The sequence below is a fragment of the Salminus brasiliensis genome, chromosome 25 (assembly GCF_030463535.1).
Source record: "Salminus brasiliensis chromosome 25, fSalBra1.hap2, whole genome shotgun sequence".
NCBI lineage: Eukaryota > Metazoa > Chordata > Actinopteri > Characiformes > Bryconidae > Salminus > Salminus brasiliensis.
The window spans coordinates 3,121,527-3,134,918 of record NC_132902.1 but is presented as its reverse complement, the minus strand read 5'-3'; the positions used below and the strand labels follow the sequence as shown (position 1 = coordinate 3,134,918).

At 45.6% G+C, this 13,392-nt stretch overlaps 1 protein-coding gene across 1 annotated transcript in view; it reads right to left on the bottom strand.

The window, feature by feature from the left end:
* Positions 1 to 13,392, bottom strand: part of glis2a (GLIS family zinc finger 2a) — a 40,786-nt gene that overhangs the window by 14,998 nt on the left and 12,396 nt on the right. Inside the window, exons 2-5 of the mRNA XM_072671754.1 lie at positions 5,975 to 6,131; positions 4,865 to 4,989; positions 2,834 to 3,016; positions 154 to 287 (exon numbers count right to left, since the gene is read on the bottom strand). Of these exons, the coding sequence (XP_072527855.1) occupies positions 154 to 287; positions 2,834 to 3,016; positions 4,865 to 4,989; positions 5,975 to 6,107 (575 nt within the window). The 5' untranslated portion in view covers positions 6,108 to 6,131. The remainder of the gene's footprint in view (positions 1 to 153; positions 288 to 2,833; positions 3,017 to 4,864; positions 4,990 to 5,974; positions 6,132 to 13,392) is intronic.

Below are 13,392 nucleotides of genomic sequence, written 5' to 3'. Positions count from 1 at the left end.
TTTTTTTTATTATTTAAGTAATTAAAGACAGCAGTGTGCTTAGCAGCTTAACGTGAGAATAATAGTATAATAATTCACTTTCCCTGCAGCTTAAGCTGAAGCTGGTTCTCGAAAAGAAACAAACGAATGCTGAATCCAGTTGCCGGGAATCACCTGGCATTGAAGCCTCGTCCCTTGCGCGCGCACCCCTCCCAGTGGCAGCAGTAACCAGAACTCCTCTCCGGCTTCACGTGGAATTCCGTCACGTGATCTACCAGGTCCTGCAAGCACTCGAACAGCAGGTGGCACTAAAGAACAGGACGAGAGAGAGAGAGAGAGAGAGAGAGAGAGGCAAATGCATTAGATTAGGACTCTCCACTCCTTCCTCCAGGTTGCTCTCTTCGCTTTTCTGTATTCGGCTTATGTTCACATCACATCCCTCACTGCCTCATTTCTGAGTTCACATCTTCCAGCCTGGAAGGTCCTGATCTGTCTGTCTGTCTGTCCATCTATAGCGTGAACCACCGATCTGCTGACGAACATCAAACTACGCCTGAATCCCAAACAGCCCCCTGCAGCTCCCTAATGCAGCGCGTGAGTCACGAGGCCGTGAATTCTACACCCAGACACTCCAGCCGGCATCTCCGAGCACGGAGCGAATCCCACTGATCCGGTCCTGATGAACCCTCGATAGTTCACTAGATAGGGAATAGGGGAACAAAGGGAACAAGATGAGCAGTAAACGAAGGCCCTGCGGTCGGGGATCAGATACCCATCTGTGTTCACAACGCGAGTGTAGCCAAGGCAAGTCAATCCCCAAATAATCCTTAGCATCTTCAGTATATACACAATGTGGACAAAAGTATTGGGACACCTGATCATTCACGATTTCTCCCGAAATCAAGGGTATTACAAAAGAGATGGTCCTGATTTTGTTGGCTTGTTTGTGACTGTCTTTCTACTAGATTTCGGAGGAGCATTGCTGTGAGGTTTTGGTTGCATTCAGTCACAAGAGGTCAGGATGCTGGAGGACGCTCTCCACTCCACCTCATCCCCAACTCCCCAACTCATCCCATTCAAAAGTACTGGATGGAGCTCCACCATCCATCATTCCAGAGAACACAGTTCTTCCACTGCTCCACAGCTCCTCAATGCTGGGGGGGCTTCAGACCCCTCTACTAGCCCACGCCTGGCCTTATTAGGCAGCATGGTGTCAATAGGTTCATGAGGTTTATCTGCTCCACACATTTTTCAGATTAGCAAAAAAGAAAAAGTTTGACAAATGTGAGACAATAGTTTTAGCTTTTAGTTTGAAAGTATTTTGTGTTCATGCTTTGGGACTTTTATTTTGACACGGTCTGTTTGTTCCTTTGTATTTACCAGATAGTTAACTAGTAAATACAACTTTTGGGCCATTTGGGCGCTTGTCGGAAGATCTGCCCACTAAGCACAGAGATCTGTAAGATATTAGAAAACAACGACATTGAGTCGTCCACAAACACTGCAGAACATCAAACAAAATCAATCAATCTAGTCTTGGAGTGTAAAAATAATAAAAAAAAATGAATTTTGAAACATTTGGAAACAGTGAAAGGTTGTGTTATACGCCCCATCTCGTAAACTCCTGTATCGTCTAGAGTCCAGAGTTTCCCGCTTAAATTTAAGGATTCAAGGAGACTTTATTGTCATTCGCATCGCATGTGGTACATGGGGTGGAACGAAATTGAGATCTCAAGGTTCCAGTTACACCCAAAGAGCAGATATGAATAAATGATAATCATAATAATAAATCTAGAATATAAGAGGGGTAGACATAAAAAGGAAAAGAAATAAAAAAAAAATAGCAGCAATCTAATCACAATATGAGATGAAACAGTAGCATAAATACAACTTCACTGGTTGTTCGGGTGCAATTTATAAATTGTACAAACAGTATTTCCCAGTTTCCAACACCCCTCAAATGCAGCGTTAATTTGATTTAAATTAGTGATTGTTTTTGTCATGGTCTGTTTAAATTAGTGACTTTTATTTTGACAGTCTTTAAATTTGTGACTTTTATTTTGACAGTCTTTAAATTAGTGACTTATTTTGTCATTTTTTTAAATGAGTGACATTTTGACAGTCTTTTTTGTTACTTAGTGGCTTTTATTTTGAGTCTTTTTAAATGAATGACTTATTGACAGTCTGCTTAAATTAGTGAGTTTTCTTGTCAGTCTTTTTAAATGAATGACTTATTTTGACACTTCCTGTTTAAATTAGTGACTTTCATTTTGAGTCTTTTTAAACAAGGGACTTTTATTTTGTCATATCTGTTTAAAAAAGTGACTTATTTTGTCACAGTCTGTGTAAATTAGTGACTTATTTTGTCACAGTCTGTTTAAATTGGGGACTTTTATTTTGACGCGGTGTGTCTGTTTAAATTGGGGACTTTTATTTTGACGCGGTGTGTCTGTTTAAATTGGGGACTTTTATTTTGACGCGGTGTGTCTGTTTAAATTGGGGACTTTTATTTTGACGCGGTGTGTCTGTTTAAATTGGGGACTTTTATTTTGACGCGGTGTGTCTGTTTAAATTGGGGACTTTTATTTTGACGCGGTGTGTCTGTTTAAATTGGGGACTTTTATTTTGACGCGGTGTGTCTGTTTAAATTGGGGACTTTTATTTTGACGCGGTGTGTCTGTTTAAATTGGGGACTTTTATTTTGACGCGGTGTGTCTGTTTGAATTGGGGACTTTTATTTTGACGCGGTGTGTCTGTTTAAATTGGGGACTTTTATTTTGACGCGGTGTGTCTGTTCAGTTGGCTGAACAGCTGTGTGGACTGGGGGTCATTAAACCTCTGTTAACTCACTCACCTTAAGCCAGCGGCAGGCCAGCTGTTCGTCCACTGGTTCTGGAGAGTCCCGTCTCTCGCGACACTGACCAATCACCATCGAGCTGGGCAGACGGAGGCCGGCCCCTGCACCAATCGGCAGGAAGAACTGGTAACCCGGTGGAGGAGAAGCTCCACCCTCCTGGTAACTGGTGGTCTCTGAATCCTGTGTGAGAGACGGAGGTGGGATTTCTGAGAGTGAGAGAACTGAACCTGCTCTGGACGCTTTACGGGTTACGGTGCAGCCTGTCAATCACCAACGTCCTGCGATTTGATTGGATCCCAGCGTTTGATGAGATGATGCATTAGGCCCAATTTAAGTGTTTTTCATTTTTAATATGCTAATTTTAATGATTTTTCATCAGTACACCATCGTTTCCATGCTCAGAATTGACCAATGTGATATTTGCATCTAAAATATTACCATAATGTTACGATTTATACATTTATTTTGTACATTTTCATAAAATTTTCTTCCAATTCAGTTCTGCGTTCGTTCGTAGCTCTCACTAGCACTAGTGATGCTCCCGACACTAGGAGACACACGACTCCTCCAGACTCCGCCTCTTTTTCAACTGCCGGAGGAAAGCGCTGGCTCCCCAACTTTGCTTAAACTTGCGACCAAATTATTATTTTTTTATATATATAATTAATATATTTAATTAAGGCTTTATTATAGTTTTGGATTATTTGTGTCCCTTTTTAAGATATTAAAACAAATTATCATTGTTTTTTTTCATATATATAATTTTTAAATTAAAGCTTAATTATTTTTTTGCGATTATTTGTGTCCCTGTTTAAGATATTAAAACAAATTATCATTGTTTTTTTTCATATATATAATTTTTAAATTAAAGCTTAATTATTTTTTTGCGATTATTTGTGTCCCTGTTTAAGATATTAAAACAAATTATTATTGTTTTTTTTAAATATATATATATATATTTTTTTTTTTAATTAAAGCTTTATTCGTTTTTCGGATTATTTGTGTCCCTGTTTAAGATATTAAAACAAATTTTTATTGTTTTTTTTTTATATAATTTTTAAATTAAAGCTTTATTATAGTTTTGGATTATTTGTTTCCCTGTTTAAGATATTAAAACAAATTAATCTTTTAAAGCAGCATTATGCGGAAATTGGTCTTTTTTTTGGTATCAGTATTTGTGGGCTCCCGTACAGGTGGGGAGTGTAATTCACGTGTACGTCACAGCTGCCCACTCATGTGTGTTGGTTGTATTGTATTATTATTGTTAGCAACATTAGCCTAGCATCTGGTTCTGACCTAAAGAAGTCCCTGTTCAAGATATTTATAATAAAAAGATTCTTTTTTGTAAAACATTCATGATAAACTTTTATGACTTACTGTATATCTCTCAGATGAACTTACCACCCCGTCACCCTTAACTTGCTGTAAATACTGTACTTATAATTATTTCGATTATATCAGAAAGAACAGAACTAATATCAGCGGTTGGAGAAGCCAGGGCCAAGAAAAGGATGAGCACAAGCTCTTTCACGTTATTCATCCATTTCTTTCTTTATTTCTTTATTTTTTAGGTTAGACAGGATCCACCAAGCTGAACCCAACCACCCCGTAACGCAAAATTAGGTTAAAGTATGAGATTAGAGGAACTGCTACTATCGGTTTTGGCAGTATTAATACTTTAAAAAATACTATTTTTAATTGATTGGCATGTTCGCAAGAAGATCTGCAGCCACTTTAGCATGAATTTTACCACCCCGTCACATTTTTATTGTGAATGTGTCTCCCAAGATATTAAATTTTTGAATTAAAAAAAATTTAGGGGAGAATATGTTTTATGGAAGATGAAATTAGATCTTTGATGTTGTGGAATTTATTTATTTATTTATTTATTTATTTGAAGTGTTTGCTTTTGATGAAAATGTAACAAACTGCGACATAAAAGAGGCACCGACATCTACCCATCAGCCCAGAGGAGTGCATGTCTTGGACCTGGGCTTGAGAGTGTAAATGGTGCGTGCTGTAGCTCACCCTGGCCAGAGGGGGCGGTAGTGGGCTGCAGCTGGAGCCGGAGTGTGGAGGGGAGGGGGACGAGGGAGGGGACGAGGAGGGCAGACTGAGGTCCAGTTTTGAGGCAGGGTGAGAGTCCAGTACGTCTGCAAACACACAAACACACAACCAGCAGTTGCAGTTATTCTGCAGATGTTTTGCAGATGTTTTGTGGTGCTTAAAATCGCAGACTGTAGATAGAAGTTAAAAACTCGACCAATATTTCACATTTATGTTGTGTTTTATTGCATTTATTGTTTTTTCAGATTTTTTCAGAACTGCCCAACCTGAGATCAGAAGGTCCAAGACCCGACAGACCACCAAGAAACATCTGCATCAGACCTTATAATACTGAATAGGGAGGCGCTGATATGGGGATTGTGTGTGGATCTGATATGCGACGTTTCTCATGTAATTATGATATAATTTTATTGTATTATGTATTGTATTATTAATATTAGCAACATTAGCCTAGCATCTCTGGTTCTGTCCTAAGGAAATACACTTAGGGGCAGTGGGTTGTGGGTTCGATTCCCGGGCTCGGCAAGCTGCCACTGTTGGGCCCTTGAGCAAGACCCTTTACCCTCTCTGCTCCCCAGGCACTGGAGTTGGCTGCCAACCGCTCTGGGTGTGTGTGTGTACTCACTGCCCCTAGTTCACTAGTGTGTGTGTGTGTGTGTGTGTGTGTGTGTGTGTGTGTGTGTGTGTGTGTGTTCACTACCACAGATGGGTTAAATGCAGAGGACACATTTTGCTTTACAGTGACAAATATGCACACCTTTACCTTTTTTACCTTTGATGTTTTGATTTTTTAAAACTAATTATTCTTTTAAAGCAGCATTATGCAGAAATTTGGTCTTTTTTGGTATCGGTATTTGTGGGCTCCCCCTACAGGTGGGGAGTGTAATTCACGTTTACGTCACAGCTGCCCACTCCCTGTTGGTCAATAAGCTGAGAAATACAGAACCGGCCTCTGTGAAAGAAGGTAGAGCAGCATGTGGACGGAGGCATGATTTCTACATAAAGCTGCTTTAATGATCTCGCTTGTGTCCGTAGACCGACAGCAGTGTTTCTATGCATGCTTGTGCTGACCTGAGTCGGAGCTGTGCGTTGGCCGAAGGACGTGCGTCCGGGCAAATCGCAGCGGGGCGCAAATGGACGTTCTGAGGGTCCGGTCGCGGTTGGGAGAAATCTTCAGGTCCAGCGGCTCGTCCAGGGACAGCATGGCTGCGTCTCGAGGCCAACCCAGCTAAGAAACAGAATGAGTGGGGATTAGAGCAATCGCGCTGCCTCCGCCGCACGCAAACAGCTGGAAAGAGAGCTTCTAAATTTACTTCAGCGACTGTAAGTCATTTACATTTCTTTCTGCTAGACGAGTCAAAACCCCCTTTCCACACACACACACACACACACACAGAGTTACACACACCATCACACATGCACGCACAGCGCTGACGAGGTACAGTTGTGTGGGCGTCTGGCCTATGTCCACAGAGCGAGCCTCCTGTGTGTGTGTGTGTGTGTGTGTGTGTGTGTGTGTGTGTGTAGCTGCAGGTCACTGAGTGCATTAGCCCCCTGCAATCCTCTATATTGTCCTCCGGCAGTAACATCCACGTCTTTTTCCTCACTACTTTCAGACGCTTTTATGGTTGTTTTGCTCATTTTTGCACTGGTTCTGCGTCAGCCCAGGGTTCCTTTCCCATCCGTATCAGATGACACACTCATTAAGTAACACTTCAGCACACACACGCACACGCACACACACACACACACACACACACACACACACACACACAGTCAAAGGAAACTCCCCTCAGTTCAGGAACGCAGACATTCAGCTCATACTGGCTCCTCCCTGGTAGCTCTCTCTCTCTCTCTCTCTCCCCTCACCTCTTTCATTCTCTGCCCCCCACAACGGGCAGCCCTCCAAAAACACACACACACACACACACACACACACACACACACACACTCCTCCGCTCTCCTCCCTGCTGCACTATTTCTTCCCCTCCCTTCTCATTCCTCTGTGTTTTCGCCAGTTATTTTCCCTCCTTACTCGCCTCCCTTCTCTCCTATGCATCAGCTCTCCCCCACCACACAAACACACACACACACACACACACACACACACACACACACACACACACACACACACACACACCCTGAGGCGAAGAACTCTTCAGTGCTCCAGAAACTTTCTTACACAACTTTAACTTTAACAAACTCTTCTACTCTTTTATTATTATTGCAGCTGCAGCTTTGGTGCTTGGACCCCTGCATTTCCCAGTACTGCTAATGTAAAGGAGAGGTGTACCGCAGTTAGCTTCCCACTGCGCCGCGTGTGACTGGCTGAGAGGCATTTTATGAGTCATTACTTCTCTAGATTGAGGCATTCTGCCTCCCGATAACGGCACTCTCAGTATCTGTCCACCCAGCAACGACCACCAGACGTTAAAACAGCAGCGGCCGACTTTTTCCTCGTAGAATCCATCTTCGCAGCCCCAAACCATGATCCTGCCACCCCCACGTTTACAGTTTGGGATCAGGTCCTTGTCCTGGAATGCAGTGTTTCTTGTCCTTTTGGAAGAATGACCAAAAAAAAACATTCGTCCAATCGGTTTCCGGCTATAATTGCATGTTGACGACTGCAGCTGTGGTGCTTGGCCCCCTGAATTTCCCAGTATTGCTAATGTAAAGGAAGGCGTACCACAGGTAGCTTCCCACTGCGCAGTGTGAGACTGGCTGAGAGGCATTTCTTCAGCGCTCAGTCCGTCCACCAGCCAATAAAATAACAGGAACCACCAAATTTGAAATGACGAGTAAAATAAAAAACCCTGAAGAATTAGCTGGTTCAATCCAATCACAAATAACCGCAAGGCATCTAGAACCCAAGGCATTATTGCAGCTTTAAATAGAAAAAAAAAAACACAATCCTGCCACCACCATGTTTAACAGTCGGCACCAGGATCTTTTCTTGGAATAGCAAGAAGATGTTTCTAACATTCTTCCCCCAGGCTATTATTGTATATTGACAACCGCAGCTTTGGTGCTTGGCCCCCCCTAATTTTCTCAGTATTGCTAATGTGAAGGAACGCATACCACAGCTAATTTCCTACTGCTCAGTGTGTGACTGGCTGAGAGACATTCTGTGAGTCACCGCTTCTCTAGATTGAGGCATTCTGCCTCCTGATAACGGCACTCTTTGTGAGAATCGCCTCGTCTACCTTATTGGCCTGTAACGTAGCAACGACCACCAGCCATTAAAACAGCAGCCACCGAAGCCCTGAACCAGCTAGAATTAGCTGGTACAATCCAGAATCACATAGGTTCAACTTCAGATTTGGTGCTTGGCCCCCTAACTTTCTAAGCATTGCCAACTCCAGCTTTGGTGCTTGGCCCCCTAACTTTCTAAGCATTGCCAACTCCAGCTTTGGTGCTTGGCCCCCTAAATGTCCAAGCATTGCCAACTTCAGCTTTGGTGCTTGGCCCCCTAAATGTCCAAGCATTGCCAACTTCAGCTTTGGTGCTTGGCCCCCTAAATGTCCAAGCACTGCCAACTTCAGCTTTGGTGCTTGGCCCCCTAACTTTCTAAGCATTGCCAACTCCAGCTTTGGTGCTTGGCCCCCTAAATGTCCAAGCATTGCCAACTTCAGCTTTGGTGCTTGGCCCCCTAAATGTCCAAGCACTGCCAACTTCAGCTTTGGTGCTTGGCCCCCTAAATGTCCAAGCACTGCCAACTTTAGCTTTGGTGCTTGGCCCCCTAAATGTCCAAGCACTGCCAACTTCAGCTTTGGTGCGTGGCCCCCTAAATGTCCAAGCACTGCCAACTTCAGCTTTGGTGCTTGGCCCCCTAAATGTCCAAGCACTGCCAACTTCAGCTTTGGTGCTTGGCCCCCTAAATGTCCAAGCACTGCCAACTTCAGCTTTGGTGCGTGGCCCCCTAAATGTCCAAGCATTGCCAACTTCAGCTTTGGTGTGTGGCCCCCCTAACTTTCTAAGCATTGCCAACTTCAGCTTTGGTGCTTGGCCCCCTAAATGTCCAAGCATTGCCAACTTCAGCTTTGGTGCTTGGCCCCCTAAATGTCCAAGCATTGCCAACTTCAGCTTTGGTGCTTGGCCCCCTAAATGTCCAAGCATTGCCAACTTCAGCTTTGGTGCTTGGCCCCCTAAATGTCCAAGCATTGCCAACTCCAGCTTTGGTGCTTGGCCCCCTAAATGTCCAAGCATTGCCAACTCCAGCTTTGGTGCTTGGCCCCCTAAATGTCCAAGCATTGCCAACTCCAGCTTTGGTGCTTGGCCCCCTAAATGTCCAAGCATTGCCAACTTCAGCTTTGGTGCTTGGCCCCCTAAATGTCCAAGCATTGCCAACTTCAGCTTTGGTGCTTGGCCCCCTAAATGTCCAAGCATTGCCAACTTCAGCTTTGGTGCTTGGCCCCCTAAATGTCCAAGCATTGCCAACTTCAGCTTTGGTGCTTGGCCCCCTAAATGTCCAAGCATTGCCAACTTCAGCTTTGGTGCTTGGCCCCCTAAATGTCCAAGCACTGCCAACTTCAGCTTTGGTGCTTGGCCCCCTAAATGTCCAAGCATTGCCAACTTCAGCTTTGGTGCTTGGCCCCCTAAATGTCCAAGCATTGCCAACTTCAGCTTTGGTGCTTGGCCCCCTAAATGTCCAAGCACTGCCAACTTCAGCTTTGGTGCGTGGCCCCCTAAATGTCCAAGCACTGCCAACTTCAGCTTTGGTGCGTGGCCCCCTAAATGTCCAAGCATTGCCAACTTCAGCTTTGGTGCTTGGCCCCCTAAATGTCCAAGCATTGCCAACTTCAGCTTTGGTGCTTGGCCCCCTAAATGTCCAAGCATTGCCAACTTCAGCTTTGGTGCTTGGCCCCCTAAATGTCCAAGCATTGCCAACTTCAGCTTTGGTGCTTGGCCCCCTAAATGTCCAAGCATTGCCAACTTCAGCTTTGGTGCTTGGCCCCCTAAATGTCCAAGCACTGCCAACTTCAGCTTTGGTGCTTGGCCCCCTAAATGTCCAAGCACTGCCAACTTCAGCTTTGGTGCTTGGCCCCCTAAATGTCCAAGCATTGCCAACTTCAGCTTTGGTGCTTGGCCCCCTAAATGTCCAAGCATTGCCAACTTCAGCTTTGGTGCTTGGCCCCCTAAATGTCCAAGCATTGCCAACTTCAGCTTTGGTGCTTGGCCCCCTAAATGTCCAAGCATTGCCAACTTCAGCTTTGGTGCTTGGCCCCCTAAATGTCCAAGCATTGCCAACTTCAGCTTTGGTGCGTGGCCCCCTAAATGTCCAAGCATTGCCAACTTCAGCTTTGGTGCTTGGCCCCCTAAATGTCTCCGTATTGCTGATGTAAAGGAAGGCAGACTGTAGTTAACTTCCTATTGTGCAGTGTGTGACTGTCTCGGAGGCTTTCTGCCTGACCATAACAGCGTCCTTTCTGAGAACCGGTCTACCTTATTTGCTCGTAACCTAGCAACGACCACCAGCCAATGAAAACAGCAACAGACGAGTTAAAAAAAAAAGACGAGTTACAGGCTCATACATCTGCTGCGGAGATACATAACAAATAGGCCTAACTCTGAGACCCTCGTCCAGGACTCTCGCAGAAGCATCAGAGCTGCCACCCCCATGTTTAACAGTCTTCGGTCTTTTGACCACGAATAGCGTCTTCCTCGCCGTTACTCCAGGCTCGGCCCACGAGCCAGATTCAAGCAAAGCCTTCCTCCATCACACACTCCCATCTTCCTCCTCCTGCACACTCCCTCTCTCCCCCTCGTTCTCTCATTTCTCTTTTTCCATCTCCCCGTCCTCCCCCGTTCTCTTTTGGAGGTTTTCCCCAACCTCTTACTTCTGGACGGCTTCATATTCATTTTCTCTCTCTCTCTCTCTCTCTCTTTCTCTGTGGTTCGGCCCGTTTTGGAAACGCTTCTACCTTTCGCGTCTTTCTGGTGGATCATATTTAAAGGCAGTAATGTTCTCACTTTTCTTTCCCTGCCTCTTTTTTTCCTTTCTTTCCTTTACCAGCACTGACTCCTTCCTTCCAACCCCCCAAACACACACACACACACACACACACACACACTTAAAGAGGCCTGTAAGCCACATGGACCTCAAGTGTCTCTTATTATGAAGACGCAATACACACACACACACACACACATTTACATACACACACTCATCCATAACAGGATGAGGGCTGTGCACGAAACAGAGCTGACTAACGAGCCACTGATGAGGAAGAAACAACAACTTCCTAAAAAGAAGAGAAAAATACACCCCTGACAAGCCCTGTAGTGTTGGGGGGGGGGCGGGGAGGGTGGTCCGGTGGGATTGTTTCTAGGAGACTAAATTCTGGGGCTAAAATACAGGGGTGTTCACTGTGAGATGAGTAACATCATATCTGTTATAATTACGGGACGTTTACAACGTTCCATCATTTGCGCCCCACTGGCGCCATAATGGCACAAAATGCTTGGACCCCGATGACTGCTGATGGCTGGTAGGGGCTCCAGTTTGGCAGTAGTTTGTGTACCGCCGAATAAACACCAAGAACCATTGGCGATGTGGCTCATTTATCCATTTCGTCCATATTTGTGCATTTGTTGACCAGAGCAGTACCGCTGAAAACAGTCAGGGGGCAGCGTAGCTACCACTGCAATATGGACACGATGACGTTTACACAAACAGCCTCCTACTCCTACAGAAAGTCGAGGTGGAGGTTCTCCATTAGAACATCTCCTCTCAAAGGTTCTCCTCATGGAGTCTAGTATTATTTAGAGTTCTCCTCAGATCAACACCTGGTTTGGTGGTAAATCAGGGCTTAATGATGGTAAATCAGGTGAGCTGCTGCTGCTGCTGCTGATGATGATGATGATGGAGTTGAACACCTCCTCCACGCTGTGCTGGCTGGACTGGGTGGGGGGTGTCCAGCAGAAACCTGGAGGAACCGACAAGATCTCACCTTTCTTTCTGTTCCTGGATTTCTGTTGCCCTGCCTGCCCTGTTCTGATGAGATCTGGAGCTTCTACTGTAGAAACAGGATTAAAAGTAATGTGATTTGCTGGAGAAACGTTCTCTAACACCGAGGGGAAATAACTGCTACGGAAAACCTGTTTAACATTCCTCCAGACCGGGCCATTGATCTCCACGACTTGGTGGAGTTTCCCCTTCGAGGCCTGGAGCCTACGAGCTACAAGCTAACAAACTGTTACATCTCTTTATCCCCGTCACACCTGCTGTCCCACTGGTGGGATTCAATTTCATGTAGCTCTTCATTGCATCCCAGTTCTCTGAATAAGAGCTTCTTTCATGTGAAACTAGGCCTAGCTATCGGGCTGACCCGCCAGGCCCAGTTTGTCAATGCAGCCCCTTTCTTTGCGCTGAAACTACGGCGCTAACGGAGGTGTAGAGGTAGAGTGGCGCATGTCGTGTAGGGGTAGCAATACATGACCTTACTGCCGGCCTCGTTTTCAGCAGCTCAGGCCGGACGTTGAATACATGAGCAAAATTCCTAGAAAGCCTGCTCAGTGTGGTACTTCAGGATTTGCTCCGAGTGATTTGCGAGTACCCAATCCATCCGAGCCAGGCTGCTTTGCCATCAGTGAACAGAGCCTGAGAGAGCACAACTGGCAGCCTCTCCCCTCACCACTCAATGTTAAGCAATGCTGGCCGGCACAGGCGTCTGTTGAGGAAAGCGCCCGTTGGCGGACGTTCTAAAAGAGGCGGTGGCTGGCTGGCTTTGCCTGGCAGTGCTAGGGGGAGCTACGAACGGGTGGGATAACTGGCAGAACCAGACTGGGAGGGACAGAAGTCCCAGTGCTGGCAGCATTGTGTGACGGAGGAGTCCTAGCTAGTGGGTGGGAACTGGAAACTTGTGACGGGAAGGCAGTCCAGCCTCCGGTCCAACCGTACAGACTTACAGGGTGGAGCGCGGCCAGATCGGCTGAGCCGTGGATGCGCTGAAGCTTTAACTAATACTAATGACGGAGGCCAGACCTCTGCTTACATTTCAGCTGACTCATTACATCACCTGATCAGACGGTCCCTTCACACCCCCCTTTCGCTTATTCTCTGTCTCCTACACTCACACACACACACACACACACACACACACTCATTCCTGAGTGTGCAGCAGATTCACTCAATTTGTTTTCGGCCTGCATTTGTGTGTATGCTAGAAATGCAGGGAAACACGCCAAACTCATAAACAATAACTAAAACCAGCTGCAGCCCAGAGACAGAGACAGAGAGAGAGAGAGAGAGAGAGACAGAGAGACAGAGAGAGACCGAGAGAGAGAGAGAGAGAGAGAGACAGAGACAGAGAGAGAGAGAGACAGAGACAGAGAGAGAGACAGAGAGACGAAGAAGCAGAGACTAAGAGAGAAGCAAAGAGAGAGAGAGACTAAGAGAAGAAGCAGAGAGAGAGAGACTAAGAGAGAAGCAAAGAGAGAGAGAGCGAGAGACTAAGAGAGAAGCAAAGAGAGAGAGAGCGAGAGACTAA